Source organism: Neopsephotus bourkii, unplaced genomic scaffold, assembly GCF_033783945.1.
Source record: "Neopsephotus bourkii isolate Nb327-2 ecotype Australia unplaced genomic scaffold, CSIRO-AGI_Nbou_v1 NB_1589, whole genome shotgun sequence".
Taxonomy (NCBI): domain Eukaryota; kingdom Metazoa; phylum Chordata; class Aves; order Psittaciformes; family Psittacidae; genus Neopsephotus; species Neopsephotus bourkii.
Window position 1 is genome coordinate 4,981,790 of NW_026902065.1, and position 21,080 is coordinate 5,002,869.

General features: G+C 40.9%; 1 protein-coding gene across 6 annotated transcripts in view; it reads left to right on the forward strand.

Annotated features, from left to right (window-relative positions):
* KIAA1549 (KIAA1549 ortholog) overlaps window positions 1–21,080 on the forward strand; it is a 146,222-nt gene that overhangs the window by 59,790 nt on the left and 65,352 nt on the right. For all 6 annotated transcript variants that reach the window (XR_009728272.1, XM_061371904.1, XM_061371908.1 and 3 more), the window contains exons 2-5: window positions 10,071–12,806; window positions 14,287–14,375; window positions 20,286–20,463; window positions 20,853–20,980. Coding sequence is in view for 5 of the 6 variants with exons in the window: in XM_061371904.1 (XP_061227888.1) it covers window positions 10,071–12,806; window positions 14,287–14,375; window positions 20,286–20,463; window positions 20,853–20,980 (3,131 nt within the window). In the remaining variant the exon portion in view is untranslated. The remainder of the gene's footprint in view (window positions 1–10,070; window positions 12,807–14,286; window positions 14,376–20,285; window positions 20,464–20,852; window positions 20,981–21,080) is intronic.

A 21,080-nucleotide genomic window follows, 5' to 3' on the forward strand; every position in this document is an offset into this window, starting at 1 on the left:
ATAGCCTTGATTGGGAAAGATGCATTAACTCATCTGTTTCCCAACAAGTTGGTTTTGCTTCTCGTTTGTCTCATGTGTGTTAAGTTTTGATAAGGGGATAGTCCTTGCCTCTCCTTTTATTGTTGGTTTTGTAGTGTATTTCTCAGTATGTTAATTAGGAAGTCATACTTTGTGATGTTCCTGAAGAGGTGGCATTAGTGAAAAAACTGCTGTGAGCAGGCTAGGGCTATGTAGTGCTTTCCCCTCCCATATATTTCTGTGGTTCTTCTGTACGTATTTCTAGTAAGAATAATCTTAATTTCTTTTTCTGGACTATCTATATATTGTTTTCTATAGCAGATCCTTTTCTGATTTGTTTCTGCAACTCATGTTATTTACTGATCCTTTTATTTCTGTTGCTAACTGAGGAGATGAAGTTTCTAGGGCCATGCAAAAACTACAGTTCTTACAACAAGATGATCTTAATACCACTGCATGGGGACTCCAGTATCTACATCTTATTTCTCTCAAGTGTGGATTGCCACATGCATCTTGAGCAACTGAGAGTGCCAAGAAATATAAGACTTTCATCTTACTATCTTCTATGTTACTCTGTGGCTGATAACTTGTGGTCTTACAGCAACAACTTTGGACCTGAGAAAAGATGATGCAACTTTGCTGGAGCCAGTAGAGTTGAACTCATTTGTGTTGGTCATGAACATGTCCCCAGGTCTGAAATCTTAAACAGCAGTAGCTCAACATAACCTGTTTCCAGGAGAGTGCTCTGAGAGTGCTGATTAGGCCTGTTGTGTTGCATTAAGGACATGGAAGAAAAAGCTTTGGGCAAGTTTCCTTTCGTTTAAGGTGCTAGCAACTGTGATTTCTTTACTTGTCACATTTTGAGGATGTTAAGTAAAAGATAAAAAGACCAGAATTAATATAAATCTTGAGATGCCTGCACAGGAGAACACTACTTGATACCATAATCATTCTTGAAAGTAGTGCAGTTCCAGAGTCTCTGGTAAGGATGTTTGCACTGAATTTGCATATGTTGTGCAGTGGGTAGCTGAGCTTGACAACCTACAGGGAAGGGGCAAAGAAATGTGGGCTGTGGTTGTTTTGGTTATTTGTTTGTTGTTGGTTGTTTTTTATTACTTGAAATAATGCTTGTGTTACTTTATTTCTTCTTTCCTAGTAACTTTGCCAGGGAATTGTCTTCTGGAAGTTCTGTGGCTATAAATTATGTCAGAAGTTTGATTTTTGGCTTTACGCAGTGACTCTTTCTTACAGGGCTTTTTTTAGGAAGTTTCTCTTTTTTTGACCAAGTGAGGTCAAGGCCAAACACACATTGCAAAGAAAAATCTTGGGTAACTTATTTCAAACCTCTACTTAAAGTGAATGCTTCCTGAACTTCTGTTCCATCTCTTTGTCCCTTTTTCCATGTTTTCAGCTCTTGGTGAGCATTAGTTTCAGCCCCAAAGGCTGGGGTAGATGGGATTGTTCTGCTCTTTTCCAGCTTGCTGTGAAATCTCCTTTCTTTGTGAAAATGCACTGACAGGTTCTCTCATGTGACTTGATTTGCCAAGTGATTCATGCTGTGAGTATCACTAAATGCCTTCATATCTGAGTGTGCGAGTTTTTCAATATTACTTGCTTATGCATATACAGCTGTTAGAAGAGTTAAGCATTTACAGGTGTATTGTTATGATCTGGCCCTGGAGCAGTGAAGTTGTTTTACGAGTTTAATACCGAATGATGGTACTATGCCAGCTGAAAATGTCATCTTTTCTGATTTTTCATCATGCTTTGTGTAACAAAAGTCTTGTGAATTAACTTCTCAAAGCAGCTGATTTTGGGTGTTGGAGGTTGGGATTTCCATTTATCCCTTGAAGTAATATGATTTTGGAGCAACATGCCTGCTGACCTGAGCAACTTAAAGCTCAATCAAGGGTATTTTCCTTTGTCAGCATGGCACAGTTAAGGATATGTGTCAGAGAGTCCCTGTGGATAACTGGGTTACTAGGATACAGCGTAGGCTCTGTTTTAATTAGACAGTTACTCTTGTCTTCAGGCTGTCTGTCGTTTCATTGCTTCTAGAGAGTTTGTAGTGATAGTGCAATTGCAAGAAATACAAATTATTTTGTGTTAAGGACATAAGGATATTTGTATGCACTGGGTGCAAAATACTACTCATGGATGTGTCATCTGCACGAAAGAGAGGCTAATATAAATTTAATTGGTCTTTTCAAAAACTTCCAGCATCTGCATTTTGGAGGATGCTTCAGTGTCGAGCATAAACAGAAAGCTTCTCGGTAGTCATTCATTTGAGTGAAAACTGACACTAGCTCTTTAGAGACTAAAAGTCAAATTGCTGTGCAGAGAGCAATTAAAGAAAAAAAACAACCCAAACAAAAGGGATGGGGGAGGAAGGGAGAAAGCTTTTTCTTCCTAAAAAATGTCACCTCTTTATCACGATGAGCAAATCTGATGCGAGTTTTTCTTAGAGTTAACATTTGTAAAGCCAATCCAAGTTTGTGTGTACTTACTTTATCCCTAGCATATGGCTTCCCACATGATGATGTCATGTACAACTAAATGCCAAAAAAGCCTGAGTGCTCCTAGCAAAAGCTACACTTGGAGCTATAATTTCATTTGCCGTTTTCTCTGTGTGTGCATGCATGGCCAGCCAGCCGGTCACAATAGAGCACTGAGCCTTGCACGAAGCCGTTGCTCTCCTCAGCTGTGGGTGATGGTCCGTGGGAATGTGTAGTGGCCATAGAAGAAGGCTTTTGTGTGGGAAACATCTACCCCTCTTCCCCCTGAGGTGCTGGAAATGGTATGAATGGTCACGGCTTTCTCATGTTCTCTGCATTCAGAGAAGTTCTAGAGGGGGACTGTCAGCGGGAGGCGCGTTCTTGCTATAAGAGCTTTATGCAGTTCCACAACTGAGGACTTCTGCATCATTTCGGTTTGCAGGTGTTGTGTAGGTGTGACAAACTGTTCTGTGCATGGGTTTTGTTCCCAGCCCGCTTGTTAGCAAAGTTGTGGTTTTTCAAAAGTAATAATATTGGTTGGGAGATGAACCTCATTGTGTGCTAGTGTTTGTGGAGTGGGTGGTCGGGTTGTTTGAGCCCTCCCCATCTGTATGTTCTACCCTTACTGCTTGATCTGGTGGTATGTTACAAAAAGCTTCCCTTTGGTTACAAAGTTTTTCTTCCCTTTCATGAAAAACAGAATGTGTTACAATGGTATTAAATTAAGAGAAGCTGTAGGCTTTTTCTTTTAATCCGCCAGTTACTGCAAACTGCTGCAGGGTCCTGTTCTGCCTCAACAGTGGATCGGAACCTAGACTTCGGATTTTCTGATGAGGTGTTCTGTGGGCTGTGCAGTGGAAATTGGGATCCCAGACTGCCTACAGCTCTTTAACATGATGGTTACCAGCGAGTGTCCTAAAGGAAGTTTTGGGGGCTTTTTAATGTTGGACAAGGAAGAATTATAGGTGTAGTACTGTTTTTTAAAATGTACTATTTGATGAGGAGTGTAGTTTTTTTTTCTGTTACGCTCAGGTATGAATCCAGTTACACTGTCTTAAACCTCTTTCTTTACAAAGTCTTCATCACCTCTGCTGGCAATCAAGTAAGGGTTTATCTTTGCCCCTTCCCTTTGTGCTTTCCTGCATGTTTTCACATCATACAGAGATAGAAGCTCATGCTCATTTGCTGTAGAGGAGGGAGAGTTTCTTCTGTACTTGCACCTGAGCAGCAGCTGAGCCACATCTGTTTGCATGTGGATGAAGAATGACTTCAAGATGTTCCTCTTTTTTCTTGGCTACAGATTGAAAACTGAAGTGTGCAAAAGTGAGTGTGTGTGTACGTAGGCACTCACTTTGCATGCTTCCTGTTCACACGGTTATTTTTCTCTTAATACAGCTTTTTATCATTTGTTACAAAATTTTATCTTCAACTGCAGCACAAGAGTGCCAAGATTCAGCAAACATTTTTTACTTCTTTACTTGCTCTCTGTTTTAGCCTTTCAGATAGTACAAGCCGTTTAATTAGTGAAATCATAAGTGCATGTGGTAAATGGTGAGATATTCTTTTACAATAAGAAAATGAGCATCTTTGGGAAACGGCTGTTATGACTCCAGATGATTTGTGTCCTTTGCACAGCCTAAGCAGCAAGGGTGCATTGGGTATGGGTGTAGCATGTGCTCTGGGAACAGAACCTTCCAAACACTGCCCAGAGCCCCACAGAGGAGCTAGAGCTCTGGAAGGCAGGAACTGTGCAGGCTCTCATCCCCTCCTCTCCCTGGCTTTTGTGTGCCAGGGCTGATTACTGTCAGTGTTCAATCCATGCTTAATGCCTGGCAGAGAAGAAAGCAGACAGCTTTTCAGCTGCACATGCTTCTGTGACTGGTATTTTCCTCCAAGCCAGACACCTAAGAAATTTAGTTAGATGCTTACACAAGAGAGCTGTGTAAATTTTTTGCAGTGATCTAATGCATGCAAGATCCTTTTTGGCGGAAGCTGAACTAAATGCTGTTAAATAAATCAGTTATTAAGTGTTAAGCCATATGAAGAAGAGTTATAATTTTTTTCAGATCCATTTAAGTCTGTCATTTTTTCTACGCTTGGGTGGTCTCATCCTGTGCTGGATTCAGTTATTTAAATTTCTTACTGTTTCTCAAAGAAAAAGTGAAATTAAAAAGTATTGTTAAAAGCTTTCTGTAAACGTGGTGTGCTGATCTACCCTATAGTCAGGAAGCTGTTTCAAGTGGTAAATATTCCTAATGAGTCCATAGCTTTAATTTTAAGAATTTGAGAACTGTTACCTAATAGAATCTAGTTAGGTAATAGGCTCAAACTTAAACAGGGGAGATACAAGTTTGATAGAAGGAAGACATTCTTCACTATGGGGGTGGTGAAGCACTGGCACAGGTTGCCCAGAGAAGCTGTGGCTGCCCCATCCCTGGCAGTGTTCAAGGCCAGGTTGGATGGGGCTTGGACCAACTTGGGCTACGGGGAGGTGTCCCTGATCATGAACTGGATGATCCTTAATGTTCCTTCCAACCCAAACCATTCTGTGATTCTATGAGTAGGAAATTTCCCATAATACTTTGGCGTGCATGTAGTGTCGGTTGCCTCTCTTGTCTAACATGCCTTTGTTTGCCTAAAAAAAGAAAGGTGCTAAAATTGAATTTTTTAGACCATTGTGTTAGTACACAGATGATTGGGTTTTTTGAGGTGATGTATGTTTAAACTGGTTTGCAGCTAGGCTGCTGGCACTTTCTGATGCTTGCAAAATTTATTAGCTGTTGCTTAGTTTTTAAAAAGTAATAGAGCAGAAATTACTAGTTTTATTCTTAAGGTTTATTTTTATCAGCAGTAAAGACTCTTCTGTTACATTTGTTGTTGTCATCGCTGTACCTATCATCTATAATTTAACATTTTTGTAATATAGGAAATTACCTACATTTTAGTATATACTGGAGTTGTGATAGTGTGTAATTGACACATTTTAAAAAGTCTTGCAACTTTTTTGAAGCCACATGAGAGATCAGTGGCAGGGGAGAAAATTACCTCTTGAATCCCACATTTAAAAATATATGAAAGTATATTTATTATAAATAAATATGTAAATATGGAAGCTTATGAACAGATGAAAATATTATATATTTGGAAAATCATCCTTTTTTACCTTATTATAGAGTATGGAACAGACATTTCTTTTCAGCACTGCGACTACAGGAAGGACGAAAACTACATCTCTCTAATTGCTTTTGGGAAAAATTACTAGTCTAGTTCCTGGTTGATGAACACTCATAGCTTTCTGGCAAGCCCACATGGTATATTTTTGTCACTGAAGTCTGTAGACTGCAGCGGTCCTTTGCTGTAGTCATGGGACTGCATGTGTTATGGCCCTTCCTGAATTCACACAAGTCTGCACCAGTGTTAACGGTGCACGGCTGTGCTTCTGTAAATACGGATTTGGCAGTTGAAGGGATCATTGTGCTCAGTGACAGGTTTCATTACTTGTGAATTTAATTCAGGCTCTAACCAGTTCTGCAGGGCAGCAGAAGCAGTGGAGAGTTCGTCACCCCAAGCCCATCAGCACATTTCCTATGCTGTCATTCTTCCTGTGTCCGAAACTTGTTGTCTGAGCTGAGGCATTGTATTGGTGCCATCTGTGCCTCTTGTGGCCCCAGCCACAAGTGCTCTCCTTTCCTCCCCTTTGTAGTAGCTTGGGATCACAGCTTTGCTTCCTAAGCTAACTGTTCTTTCTCATAATGTTATCGGCTTGGTGCAGTTTGGCTTGTCTGATTGTCAGCCTGTCGCCATTGCTGACCTCAATGGCAGTACAGTTGCTGGATGGCAAAACCGTCACCCAGCAGCTGTGCAAACAGACAAGTCAGCATTGATATTCATCAATAGCTTTGTGCAGTCGTGATGTTGAGATACACCAGAACATGTGCAATCTGTCTGCTTTCTTTGTCCCACGGTATAGCCAGATCAGCTGCTCTGTGTGGTGAGGGTGTGATTGTCATACCACGGTGTTCCTTCACCTCCTTCCCTTTTTCCTTTGCTTTTCCTTCCTCTCTGTGGGCTGTCCCGCTGCTCTGGGGCGCATCTGCTGCATATCCCATCTGCTCTCCATGAGAGCCGCACACAGTTCTAACAAGCAGTACTGAAGTAGTACACTGCTGCTCTGGAGGTGACAGAAAACAATAATTTGTATTGTTAATGGCATGTTTCTAATGCTCCCTGCTTCTGAAACGCTAAGCAAAGCAAAGAGCATGGAAGAGTAGCTCATGAACTTGCTGATGAGCTGTTTCAAAATCCTAGATCACAAGTGAATTTTCCCCACTCCACTTACTTAACTAACTGCTGTTACCTTGTCTTGGAAATAAAGGAAATAAATGAAATAAATACTTGCCTGTATTGGCCCTGCCTCTTATGCATGTCTATTGGACAGTTTATGGTGGTGCAGGTGACTCTTAAGAAGATCTTTTTGCCATGAAGTCACTTCCAGCAGGATCTGGCCTTGTGACAGCTTCCCTATCCTATTGAGCAAAGATAAAGGGCGATCTCTATGGATGAAGGAAAATTGATGATAAATGGCATAGGCATGAACAGGCAATGAAACTGTTTTGTTTTTGGAAGCACCTCTAGCTTTGGGTCAAAGATTTGTGAAGATAGTGATCAAAAGTGCAGTTACGAATCAGTATGTATTCACCTTTGCCGGTCATATTAACTATCATGTGCAGCATTTTCACATTTACCATGCTTACTGTTGTTGAAACTAGCACAGCTGTCTTGTGTTACTGCCACAGGGATTTACGACATGAAGCTGTGATGAACAAGAACAACTTTTATCTGTTAGCATGTTCGCCTGTAGAACTCACTGTAGGCAAGCGCTAGGACTCCAAAGTGTGACCAAGGTGCACAGGATTTTACAGGGCTGGCTAAAACGAATTGTGCATGGGGGAAGAAATGATTCATTCCTGCAGTGTTTGTTTCATAGCCTTGCTAATCTTTTCCTTTAGTACCTCCCTGCTTATTCAAAATCTCACAAAGATTAAAATAAAGACTGAAAGCCTAAGTTAAAGTGGCTACACTGTGCCGTATTCAAATAGCTGACTTCCGCGGAAGAAGTCAAGGATGGACTTGTGTATTTGTCTTTCATAGCTTTTACAGGAGCGTACTTATGTTCTTTCCCCCCTCCTTCTTTCACCCCACCCTTTCCCTCCCTCCTTCTTTTTTCCCTTTTCTCCCTGAAAGCATTGTAAGGCAGTATATTTTATCATTGCACCACAACTAAGCATCATAAAGTTGGCAGTGCCTACAATGAACTGGGGGGGGAGTTGATTTGGAGTATTTGAAAGAATAGTATCTGCTATGCTGCAAAATGTTGTGCATGGAATCTGTAAAATAACGCATATAATCACAGCATTTGTGCTTGATTAGCTGTGATTAGTGGTACAGTGATATTAGCTCTGTGCATTAATACTTGTAATCGTGCTTTTCAGTTTCAAGATTTATTAAGTTGGTATTTCAGCTCTTGAAAAGTTGTGTGAAAGAATTCAGCAGACAGACTGGGGAGGAGGGGTTGAGTACAGCAGTTTATCACCTTTGGAAAGTGTTGTTGGACTGACAACAGTGTGTTAACAGATAGGTGAGCTATTCCTGCAGGACCTAGCATGGGTTACTGAGTTCAAGGCATCCTCTAAAGGGTCACAAATGCAGTTACAGTTGAGCAGTGTGCTGTATCACTGTCTGGCACTTTATACTGTGTATGCTCGGTTTGATTTTAAACTGATCCCTGACAGTTTAACTGGACAGGATTCCCACCCACCCCACTCCCCTCAGCCTTTTTAATGTGCATTGCCAGTAGGTTCCAGGAATACTGTGTGTATACCTCCATGTGAAAGCAGGATAATCAAATAGGATAGATAATTTGCGGATGAAGCCTTTGTGTGTATCCTTGAAAAATATCCTGAGGCAATTTTCTAATATTCCCTTAATATTCAGCTCTGAAGGTTATTGATTCAGTCTTGACATTTCAGAAAAGTACTCAAACAATAATCAACCTTTTCTTTGCAGAATGCATCCATATTTGGAAAAGCTCATAAACAGAACTTCTCTGTAACCCAAGAACACTTTTGTGAGAGAGGAATAATTAGAATCATAGAGTCATAGAATGGCTTGTCTTGGAAGGGACCTTAAAGGTCCAACCCCCCTGCCATGGGCAGGGACACCTTCCACTAGACCGGATCGCTCCAAGCCCCATGCAGCCTACCTTGAACACTGCCAGGGATGGGGCTGCAACAACTTCTCTGGGCAACCTGTGCCAGGGCCTCACCACCCTCACAGGGAAGAATTTCTTCATAATACCTAATCTAAATCTCCCTCTTTAAGGTCGTAATTCCTTGTTCTGCCACTGCATGCCCTCTCCAGATTTCTTGTAGGCCCTCTTTAGGTACTAGAAGGTGCTCTAAGGTCTCACCAGAGCCCCTCTTCTCCTGGCTGAACAAGCCCAACTCTCTCAGCCTCTCTTCACAGAAGAAGTGCTACAGCCCTTGGAGCATCTCTGTGGCCTTCTCTGGACTCACTTGAGAAGGTCCACATCCCTTTTGTGTTGGGAGCCCCAGAGCTGAACACAGTATTGCAGGTGGTCTCACAAGAGTGGAGTAAGAGAGGACTTCATTTATAGTCAAGTTATGCAAATTACATTCATATGTGATTTTTGCACATATTTTCTGAAAATATCTGGTGAATTCTTAGCTTTTTCTGCTTTGTGTTTGAACCCAGCTATTACTACTTGGATTCTGCAAACTGGAGCAGTGAATGTTTTAGTACAGGTGGCCTATAAATACGGTACTCCCACAGCAGGTTGTGAATAAGGACAGCAATTATGTACTGAAGCAATTTGTCACTGACTGCTAAAAGACCAGAAGTTAAATGGATGGATGGCAATACAAGCGTTAACTACTGGACATGTTACTTAGGAAATTCTCATGAGTGATATCAGGTCCACATTTGCCTTATGTGAAGTGAACTCCTCTTCGTCTCTCATGTGTCACTTATTTCTGATTCGAGAGGGAGGATCTGGTCCTTAAAATATAGCAGATCTGCTAGTGAGCCTAATATTAAGAAGTAATAAAACAGAGGAAGTGAAGTGGTGCTAAAGGAAAGCAGAAGGCTTAAAGTTAGGCAAATTTTTATCCTGCATTATTCCCTGTTACCCTTCTTGTTTACTTTGTGACACCATTAGCTGCCGTGAACTGTAGCCTCACATAGGGAGCTACTTTCTGTCCTGTGGTCCTCACCGAAATGTTGTAGAGAGATGAGTAGGTGCAGAGTGAGAGGAGCTTGTGTTGTCTGCTCACTTCCAGGGAATGGAGTTTCACAGAGAATCTTACTGTTTGTGCTGACTTGTACATATAGGTGTTTCTTCAAATGGGAGGTTTTCTGTAGCCTTTGAATTCTGGGGGGTTATCTCTAGAAATATTGTATGTGAGATTCTTTCATTGTAATCTTACTACTCGTGCTAATCTGGTGTTTTTTTATTTTCCTCTTTCCCTCTTCATTTAGATGAGAGATCCTTGGAGCAGCAAAATTTTTCCTTTTTCTCAGTGGACTCAAAGATGCACGAAAGCATATCAGGCAGCAGGACACAAATGGGCTTAGCAAAAAGTACTTTGGAGTCCCAAGAAAGTAATTTCTTTCAAACGGTTTTATCATCAGTTACCACTCCTTTTGATGTGACTTTATTTAACCAAGAAGAAATGGTCAGGATGTCAGAAGGGAGAAGTATGCTGTTGGTAGATGGCTCTGTAATAAACAATGAGGCTTTCTTAAGTGACGATGAGTTTATTAGTTCATTTCCAAAGGCACAGTGGACTCCTCCACTGAAGTCTTTTGTAGTTTTAACAGATCATCACTCAGTTAATACAGTAGAGTCACCAAGAGAAACGTTAGAAACTGTTTTGCTAACACCTTCATCATCTGTCTTTTTTTCACCATATGACATCTTAAAAACAGCACAGCAGAAGACTCCGTTGAGTACAGTTCTTGATCACAGTCATGCTCCTACTGAATCAAAGCCTTTTGTACAAGATAGTGAAATGCTAGCACCAGGCAGAGACTTGCAGTTGTACCCTCCAAATACAGCTATTTATTTCACTTCCATTCTTTCAGAGGAGGGAGTTGCAGTGCAGGAAAACATAAATGCAAGTTTAACAGCTTTGCCTTTTGGGGCTACTTCAGAAGCGTCACCTTTTCTTCTCAAGCTGCTGGGTGAAACTAGCCTAGTGACCCCAAATGCCACAGCACGAAGTGCAGACCTGTATGATGACATTTACGCTGATGTGAGTAGCAGGGCAGCAGAAACTCTCAGTCTAAGGACCTACAACTTTCCAAGCATTCCCTGGGCCACACTGGCTTCAGTAGCCAGTGCTGAGCCTGCTTTGTTTTCTATTAGTCTTCCACTTGCATCTTTCCCGCTTCACTCAGCTGTCATTTCCATGGATTCTAATAGAGTTCTTAATGCCAACCTGTTTACACATGAGTCCTCCAGTACAGCACCGAATTTGCCTGCTGGTTCAGAAGTACCAAGTCAATCAGAGCTTGCCAGTGAGCTCAAGAGTCCAGTGCCTTTCACAAGATCATACGGTTCTTGTTTGTATTGTGACTCAGTTTCATTTCTGCCCGAAGCAGGCTTTTCCCCAGAACAGGATGTGGGCTCAGGTGATTATGTTGAAACTTTGTCCATCAAAGCCTCTGAAGTACAAGGCATAACTCCGTTTACAACTGTAATTACTGACGGGTATGAATTAGAGGAGCCTACCCCTGAGACTTTTGATACTTCTTTTCCATCAAGACCAGTTGTTTCATTTTCTTCAAGATTTGCAGAAATCCCTGATTCAAGCGTGTTTTTATTAAGCACTGTGGAAACTGTCCTTAACACTGGGACACCTGTAACAGTTTCTTCTTCCTACCATCAGCTCGCTGAAGGAACATTACTGAGCATCTCTGCCCAGTTTCCACCCCCTGTTCTGGAAACAGTTTCATTGACACCGAGCACTCACATAGAACTCCCTGGTGCCACCACCATTCTGTTTGACTCCACCTTCATTCAGAGTGAGCCGGTAGCATCGTTTGCAGTCAGTTATACAACTTTGCTGGAGTTGCCAGAATTAATGCCATCAGAATCTGTCTTGCTTGAGAAGATGTCTACAAGGGAGGAACCGTCTCTAAGTATTTTGGATTTCTCATCCAGTCTTTTATTGACACCATTTCTTATTGAACCTAGCTACTTGTCTCTGTCATCGGCCACGCTGAATTCTTTCTCTGTTATGGAAAGTGATTTACCAACACTCTTACCTCAGACTTCGTTGATTGGAACATTAGCATTTCCCAAGGATGTTTCCAGCTGGGACTTTGCTACCACTGTCAGCTCTGCCACTGACATCGAGGTTTCTCAGTTCCTTCTCAGCCAAACATCATATTTGTATTCAGATGCATCCTCTCTTTCAGGTGCATATGTTCCTGAAATAACACCATCATCAGATTTGCACTCTGAGTTGTCTGTGTTTCTGGAAGCACCCTCAATATTGCCAGCGGGCTCTGAAGTTGTGTTTACCTCAGCTGTTACAGGAGCTACCTCTCAGCTGGAGCCTTCACTTTCCACCTCTTACTCTGTGGTTCCTACCCTGGTGTTGCCTGCTTCCAGCACCCAGTCTGTTACGAGCAGCATCTTGCTCAATGAAACAGATCTGATATCTCTGTTTACTACCTTTCCAGCAACTCCTGTCTTAAATATATCTTCATCTCTGCACTCAACTGCTCTGGCTTCCGATGAGGATATTGGTGCTACAGTTAGCCCCACGCTGCTTTTAACATCTCTCAGCGAGGGCAGTGCCCACACAGCCCTTCCTCCTGCAGACCTTAACAACCTGACGTCAGGGTCTGACACAGTCAGCGTGATGCCCTTTCCTACAGCATCTCTGTCAGTGACCACATCATTTGCTCCCACCCAGTTTCCCCCAACTTCTAGCCCTGCGACTGGATATGAAGTTCCAACAGAAAGCAATGTAACTTCTGGTACTGATGCATCGGCTGCTTCCACCACTGTCCCCATGACCACAGCTACCAATGCTGTGGACAGCCGCAGCACAACTGCTGCTGGCACCCTGCCGACATTCTCCTCCACCCCTCTGGTGACCACTACTCCATCTGAACGTGTGGTTATAACTTCTGCAGTGAGCACTACCAAGCAACCGTATGTCTGCGACATCACAGTTCCTGATGCTTATTTAGTTACTGCAGGTAAGATACTTCTCATATTTCTATTTTGTTTTCCAGAAGCCACTGTAATGGGACCCCCTAGTTAAATTGTAGGTAATGAATTAACTAAGAGAACCTTTCAAAGAAATACGGGATAAATTTAGACAAAGAGGTGTAAAAGTGGTGATTTATCATTTATTCTTGAAAACAATAGAATTCATTTGAGCAAAGTCTGTTGTGATGGTGAGTTATGTGCATGTTACACTGCACAGAGAATGAACTTGCCTTCTAAAATTGCTGATGCATATATACAAGTCTGCTGAATTAGAGGCTGCTTTATCATTTCATGGGTTGTAAATGAATGTTGCTGTCATGGTGATGTTTTGCCAAACTATTAAATGTTCTGACTGAGTAAGTTTCTCCTTTCAGTTGTTGCTGCTGTTTGTAAAAACAACCTGCATGTGAGGTAATGTTGTAATATGAAAGAGGAGGGTTGGTTTAAAAAATATTTGGGGTTTGTAACCATTTTTGTAATTTTACCGTACTAGCTTATATTTATATTTTCCCTCCTCCTCCTGTACTCATTTCAGTTGGATTTCGTGTGTTTGTAACCAGAAAAAGTGGCATTAGTGTGTTTCAAAACTAATTGTCTTGGCATCTGTGTTTGCTTTTTTTGGTGTTTTCCTATCTCTTCCTAACTTGTTAACAAAACAACACCAGCAAACTAATCCAGGGCAGCTGCAAAAGTGCAACATATTTTGCCTTTAAATTTATTTGTAATATGTAAATCAGAATGAGCATAATCTCGTCTTCTAGATATGAAGGTGAGCTGGCTATGCCATGAGGCGGAAGTTGACGGGTTTTTTAACCTGTAATTTGAGTAGTTTTGTAGGCAAGCTACTGGTGGGAAGTAAAGGCAGGATGACAACACGACATCGTTCAGTTGTTTCTTTGACCATAGTCATAATCTTAAGCGTGACTGTGGCAGACATGACGTTCATAGGGATGCGGGGTTTTTTAAGTGATTTCTTACTTGGTAGATATCACTTTCAGTAATTTATGTCATGCTTGCTTACTTTTTATTTAAGAGAAAAGCAGATGCATATTTTCTGCGGCTTTTTTCTGTCCTCATCTGCATTCCATGCATTGCCTACAAAACTTTTAACTGTGCTATGACAGCAGGCTCGTTATGCACGGGTCACACTCAAATGTAAGGCAACTTTCAGGTCCAACTTGAATGCCTCAGTGGCTGTTTAAAAGATTCTTTTACTATAATGCTCAAGACACCAGATATGAAAAACTAAAATAAGAGGGGAAAATAAGCCTGGAATTCCTTAAACTGTATGTGCAGTCAAGGATACAGCCACACCTTTACCTTTTTCCTTGTCCATTGTCTCACCCATTTGATGGGGTTGATCTCATTGCCTGCTTTTCCATGCGTTGCACAATTGAAAATGCAGCTTTGAACCAAAGCCCAAGAGTTGAAGCTAAAATGTATTTACTGACTGACATTGATTTCCAGTGCTGGCACGAAGAGCTGTTCTACAGAATGTCAGTGAATCCATCAAAGAAGTGCTCAGAGTTCAGTTCAGGCGATCGGTAGAGCTAGAGGTAAGTGGTATGAAGCGTGTGCAAGTACTGTTTGGTCAATATAATGCAATAGTGGCTTTAGGTCACAGGCTAAAACAGTGATTTAAAAACAACCCATGGGATACTATGTTAGAGATTTATTGTAACTTAAATGTTAGCCATGTTTGGGGCTTTGGTTTGGGGTTTTTTTTCAATGTGAATATGACATCAACTTTTTTATTTTTAGAATGTCATCATTTCCTAGAGCAGATCTTTCTTGGTTTTACCGGGGTAAGCAAGCAGTGCCCAGCCTCTACTGCTCACATCCTTGGCCTGGTGAACTGAAACTGAACTGAAAAGCTTTTACCCTTTGAAATACCTGTTAAAACGTTAACGTTTTGATTCTTCTGCTAGCTGATTGTATAGTTGGCACTTTAAACAAAACAAAACCTTCACAGCCTATGCTATTTTATATTGTGAGGACATCAATACTTGCAGGGGAAGCGGTAGAATCCCAAATGCAAGATTTAGCAGACGAAGGGGGGGGGGGGCGGGGCCAGCAAGTGGAGAAAAATCAGGTATGCAATGGTAAAATGCTATTTTTAAGACTTCAGATAGGCTTCTGGTCTTCTCCCACTCACAGAGCTAAGAATTGCTGTGCTCTTGGTTTTTTGTGAAAGCTTCCTCTGCTTTGATGTTCAAGGAATAGTGATACTTTGAATAGTATTTTGGTTATTTCCACAGAGTGTCTGGTTGAGATGAGGCAGAGGTGTACTAATCATAGAATCAACTAGGTTGGAAAAGACCTTTAAAATCCTCAAGTCCCAGGACTGCCAAGTCCATCACTTGTCTCAAACCCTTTTAGTGAGAGGAAAAGACTGTAGAGGTAGTTTGGGTGTGCCTTGTTGTATAATCAGGTACTTCAACACTGGGGACAAAACGGAATAGAATGACTGGTATGGGTGCAGGTTCAGCTGCACTTGCAATTTTTCATGTCTGTATTTACTCAGTTGTGATATGCCAACACCCTATTCTACTTTTTTGAGTCTGTGATCTCATTTTCTTCATGAAGTTAACTCAAGTAACGGTTTCAATGTTGAACATGACCTGAGTTTCTCCATGCACAGGATCCCTTGGTGCTTTTAACTTCTGCTTGCCGATATGTGTGGGGAAAGAGTGTTTTGACAGCTCTTGCCATAGTCACTGCACTCAGTAATTAAACAGCTCCTGTCTGATGTTTGAGAATATAGCTCTGTACTCCTCAGTCAAGATAGGAGTGTTAGGAATTTCTGCCAAACTTCAGCCACAGTGAGCTACCATTATAAATTGGTGTAGTTTAGGTCCTTTTAGCAATACCTGCCCGTAAGCTTTTTAGTTGTTACTTGTTTTGTTGTTGTTTGTTTGATAGTTTGTTTGTTTTAAAGAAGATATTTTTCTTCTGGTTTGTGAATTATACCTTCAGGTTGTGCAAATTGGCATAGTCAAGTAGAGGTCAAAGTTCACGATGATAGAACTAATTTTCAGTGTCCTTATATGCCTCAGTAATATGGAAGTGCTGACTGTCTTAATACTACCAGCAGTGAGACAAAATCTATTCCTAAATATTTGAAGATTGATTGGAGCAAACATTTGATATCTTGCTTCTTTTGCCCTTTAAATTCCTTCCTTTCATGCTCACTATTGCCTTGTGTAGCTCTCAATAGGTTGTTTTGGCCCAAAGGCTTTTCAGAAGCAACTGTTTTTATAAATAATGCAGTTAGCCTAGCTTCGTTCTTTGCAGATTCTTTTTTTATCAAAAGGAGAAAGCATCTCTGTGGAGTCAATTTATGCTTATTTTATGCTAGAATGCTGCTATCATTTCTGTTCTTTGTGATGCCTTGGGTATGGGTTTTACACTAAAAGTAATTACTGCCAAATGTCTTCACCTCTAACAGTGGAGTACTAACAAAACTGTTATTTTTAAAAAGCTGTCTGTAGTGTCAGTATGTCGAGTGGTGATGTAATGTACAATTTGTCTATATTGCTAAAATGAATTAATCAACCAGATCTGATTTTTGTTAGTCAAGAGTACCCAGGAACCCTGTGTACATTTGCAGGTTATGGTAAAGCAGTGCACTTCTCTAAGCTGCTTTTTAACTGTGTCTTCTATTACAGCTCACAGATGTTGCTCCCTGGGTGTGATGTAGTGCATCACAGGAGACAGTCCTATTAAATTTAACTTTGTAGTAATATATGCCTTCGAATTAAATCCATGGCAACGATGGATATAACTGCAGCTCACTTTAAATACAGAACAAGTTTAACACTGACCGGAGGATCATTTGAAGGCTGAAACTGTGGTCTCTGCTTATTTATTATTTTGAATATTCTGAGTTGTTGAAGTGGAAGAAAAAAAAAAAAAAAGGCTTGAATCCTGCCTAATGAAAACAATCTTTTGTCATTTTTTTCCTATCAAAAGTCTTTACAACAAAGTGACAATAACCAAAAATTTTAAAGCTCTTGCCACTTGGTCTCAGTGTATAGCATCTGCAAAAGAATAAGACCCTGTTGTTTGGATAAGAGTAATTTTTGTCAACTTTCTCTAATACAAGCCTTATGACACTTGGTTAAATCTGTTATGCAATGTTCCCTTGACTAAGATTCATTTCACTGGGGTCTGAAATAAAACAGTGTTGCCAGTCACTCACTGCCAGGACCCCTGGTGCCATTAAGTTCATGCCAACAGGAAAAAGCTTTTTGCCAGCCTCGTTTGTGCTTGGAAATTTTATCATGCAGCATAAAGTATAATTCAGACACTTTGTTTGCTGTATTTAATGTGCTTAGGGTTTGGGGCCTGTCCTTAGCCTGTTGGTTTCTGTAATCCAAAATCCAAACCATGGTTTACTGAGACTTGACAGCCCTGAGACTTGATGATCTTAAAGGTCTTTTTCAGAGTAGTTGGTTCTGTGATTAGTATGCCTCTGCCTTCAAGGTAAGGAGCTCAGTTCATTGTCAAGCAGTTAAATACTCCTTTCATAGATGCCACCTTGTGGACTTACTCTGGCATCATTGCTACTCACTGCTGTGATGTTCTGGCTGGTACCATTTAGGTGTTTAAAAAACAGTGAGAGAATTGTTGCCTTAGGATCCTGAAGTGCACAGAAGCAGAAGCTTTGTTTCATTTTTAAGACATGTGGGCCTTTGTAGTCCGTCTTTGGGATGTTAAATGCTCTCTGCAGGCTCTTTACAGGATGCTTAATAAGGTGGGGGTGAGGAAATCAGTTGTTTATGCTTTCTGCCAGGTGTTTGCACAGCATAATGCAGTGGAGTGTAGGCATGGATTAGATTGTAGCAAAGGTGCATCTCATCTAATATATTAGCAGACAATAATCAGTAGCAAATGCTTAGGGAATATCGTAAGGGACAGAGTAAGCATATGCTAATGTTTTCCCTGAATACTCTTCTAGCCTCTAGTAACTCAAGGCTTTTTTCTGCTCTAGAAGCATTCTCTCATGGGGGGTAGCTTTGAATGAGGAAGGCTGTGTCCTGGAAACAGCAGTCGGATTAGCCAATGCACTTTGGAGAAGGGATAGTTCAACCTGAGGTGGTGCAAGAGTCTCTCTGTTCCTGATGAAGGTTTCTGCTTTTGCCGTGGGAATGGCTCCAACATGCACATGGAGTTTTGTGTTCTTCTCTAGCTTTCTGGCCCAAAATGTTAAGAAATTTGTACTTATTTAATGTAAGAAATCTATGCTTGTTTAATGGTGGTTAGCTAATTTGTTGGCATCTAACTGTCCTGGCAGTAGAGGTGAAACCTCCAAGAGAGGGTTGGATGGATGGCTGGGCTTGTGAACCATTAGAGCTGTGCCAAGAAGAGCTATTCATTCATGAATCAAGAGTCATGAGCTATGCTCATCTATCCTAGATAGCTTTGCAAACTTCTCTGTGAATTAGCTTGTAAACAGCATCATGCTGACACAGCTCTATTATTTCTGTCATGTGAATTAGGTTGTAGAGAGTTAACTCTAGACAGCCTTACAGTATCTCAAGCAGAAGTACCTGTTGTTTTTACCTGTAGTGGTTCAAATCTACCTACCTCAGAATTACACTTTTAAGGTTTGGGTTGTGTTTTTCTTTTTTAATTTCCATTCTTCTGGAGCTGCTCTCAGAAAACTGCTGCAGTCAAGGACAAAAGGGAAACAGTGTTAGCTGTGAAGATGAACAAGTCAGAGCAAAATTCCATGGGGTGTTTGGGGGTAGGCTTCTTCCATTGTATCTATGCTGCACTTGCAATAGGTCAGAGATGGAGACAGCTAAGTTAGTTACCAGAGGTTTGCTTTCCTGTCTGAAATACCTAACTAGTGCATGAGTACATGCTGAGTATACTAGGCCCCTCTTCCTCAGCATATATTGCTTTAGAAATCACCAGAAAATTGTAACTGAGATTTGTAATTCTAATTCCTCTTTTTCTTGCCTTTTAAGTAGTCTCCTTTGCAGTAATAGGCAACTTTCCTTTGCCATGTCTTACCCATTATAACTGCTGTTCCCATCTGACAAACTGAAGCTTCAGAGATCATTTCATCCCGAGATAAAAGGATAAAATTTCAGATAAGAGAAATTGAAAAGAGCTGTGCATATTATTCATATCAAACAAATTTGAGTTCTATGGGTCTAAATCAATTTAGATTAAAAGCTGGATGTTGCATATATTTGTGGACTAAGAAGGAAGAAATGAATAATGAGCAGCATAGATTATTTCTTATTTGCTTCTGCTGCTGAGGTAGTTTCTTCTGGTGAAGATGATCTCTTTGAAATGCATGGTTTTTAGGGGACAAAAAAAGAGCTGCTTGCTGTCTCATCTGAACAGCAACTGCCGTCGCTTTACAGCGCAGCAGGAATATGCAAGTAAGGGACATGTGGTTAACAGTTTAAGCAGTACTGTGCTTTTCTGTAAGGCTGATCCTCAAGTTGAGGATATCTAACATACCCCTTCACCAGCACAAAGCCTTCAAGGTGCTAGCATCTCTTCATCTGAGAGGTGCACATTTATCAAAACCTGTAGGTCTCTGGTTTAGATCATTTATTTATTTGGGAGGCTGTCATATGGGACATCTCAGAATATTTCAGTGTGGCTGCCTTAGGTAAATATAGCAAACTGAGGAGTAAACCAAAAAGGGGAAAAAGAATGCTGGGGAAACAGGTGCCCTTGACATTGAGAGTTTCTCCGAAGGAGAGAAGACACTGAAATGCGCTTAAATAAATAAAAGCCTTCAGTTTGTTCTTACTTAGGTGACAAGAGAAACGGTGGATGAGAGTGTTTGCATGAAAACATTCACCACGGTTTATATTTAAATTGCAATCTCATTTCTTCTATATGATGACTAAGGCTCCTCAGGGTTTTTAGGATGACTCAAAGTCAGGAGATGAACTGGAAAATTGTAATTGTACTAACTACACTGACATAAGCAGATAGAAGTGTTCTCTGGAAGAAAGCATTCTCTTAAGTATGAAAGTTATATCCATAAATCTGTAAAACACAGGTTATGTGTGCTTTGCTCCTTGCATGTCACATGTGAATGGTATAGGATGTATTTGCTGTGCAGTATGCAGACTCTATGCAAGCGGTTCAGTAAGTAAATAGCAATATTGTACAGGAACTCTTATGTACTCCAGGGGAATGCCAGTGAGGGGGAGTGCTACTATGCCAGGATGTGATAAATCAAGAGGTGTTGGGATTGGTGTGTTGTACTGAAGAGATTCTAGTAGGTGCAGCTATCATGGGGGAGTTGCCTTTCTGATGCACTGGAGCAGAGACTGGAAGGCACAGCACTATCAGAGTGTTTGTGCTTTTGCTTTTGCTTTGAAAAAATGCATTTTCCTGCCTGTTGATGGTGTGCCTTCGAAATGCTTGAAACTATGTAGGTTTAAAGTGTTGCTAAATTTCACATTGAAGATTTTTTTTTTTTTTGGTAGGTTTATAAGATTTCCCCCAAATTTGCTTTCCTGGTGACGTCAGGTCCTTTTGTTTACACGGCAGTAGCTGTCATAAATGTGCTTATGAACAGCAGTCTTCTTCGTGGTGAGGCCCCCATGATCCTCTCACTGCATCCTTCTTTCGCTGTGCCAGATAACAGATTCCAGGTTCAGACAGGTAAGTTCTTATCAACAGGAAGAGGAGGAGTAGTTTTGTATTGATTCACACCTGGTCACCTGGTTGAGTCAAAACCTGTGTTCTGCTGTGAATCTTAACTACTTTAGAATGCTTGAGTCAAGTTTCAAATTATGTTTATATTGAATTCTACAATAAGTATTTTGTCACTAATATATTTCAGTAATCTAATTACTGCTGCAATAGATATTAATGAGTAGAGAATTTATTGCACCAACACAAAATGTTTCTAGTGTATTTTTACCCAGTGTCTTACTGAATATGTGCTGAATTCCATGAAAAAGTCATAGCCCTTTGGATTCTCTTGCTCGTTTTGTTCTCCCTAATGGAAGTGCTTGTCTATTGGAATAATGTGTACCCTTTGCCTTCAGTGCTTCAGTTTGTGCCTCGAAATGTGGATGTTGGGTTCTGCAATTTTAGCCGGCGCATTGAGAAAGGGCTGAAGATGGCATTCATGGAGGTGAGCAAACACCCGGAGTTCTACAACTTAACTGTGCAGGTAAGATTAACACGTTTTGTGTCTGTCCCTTCTTTCTTGTCACGTTTGGTTGTCTTGTGTTTCATCCAGCCAGTAAAATGACTTAGGTGTTCTTTGATTA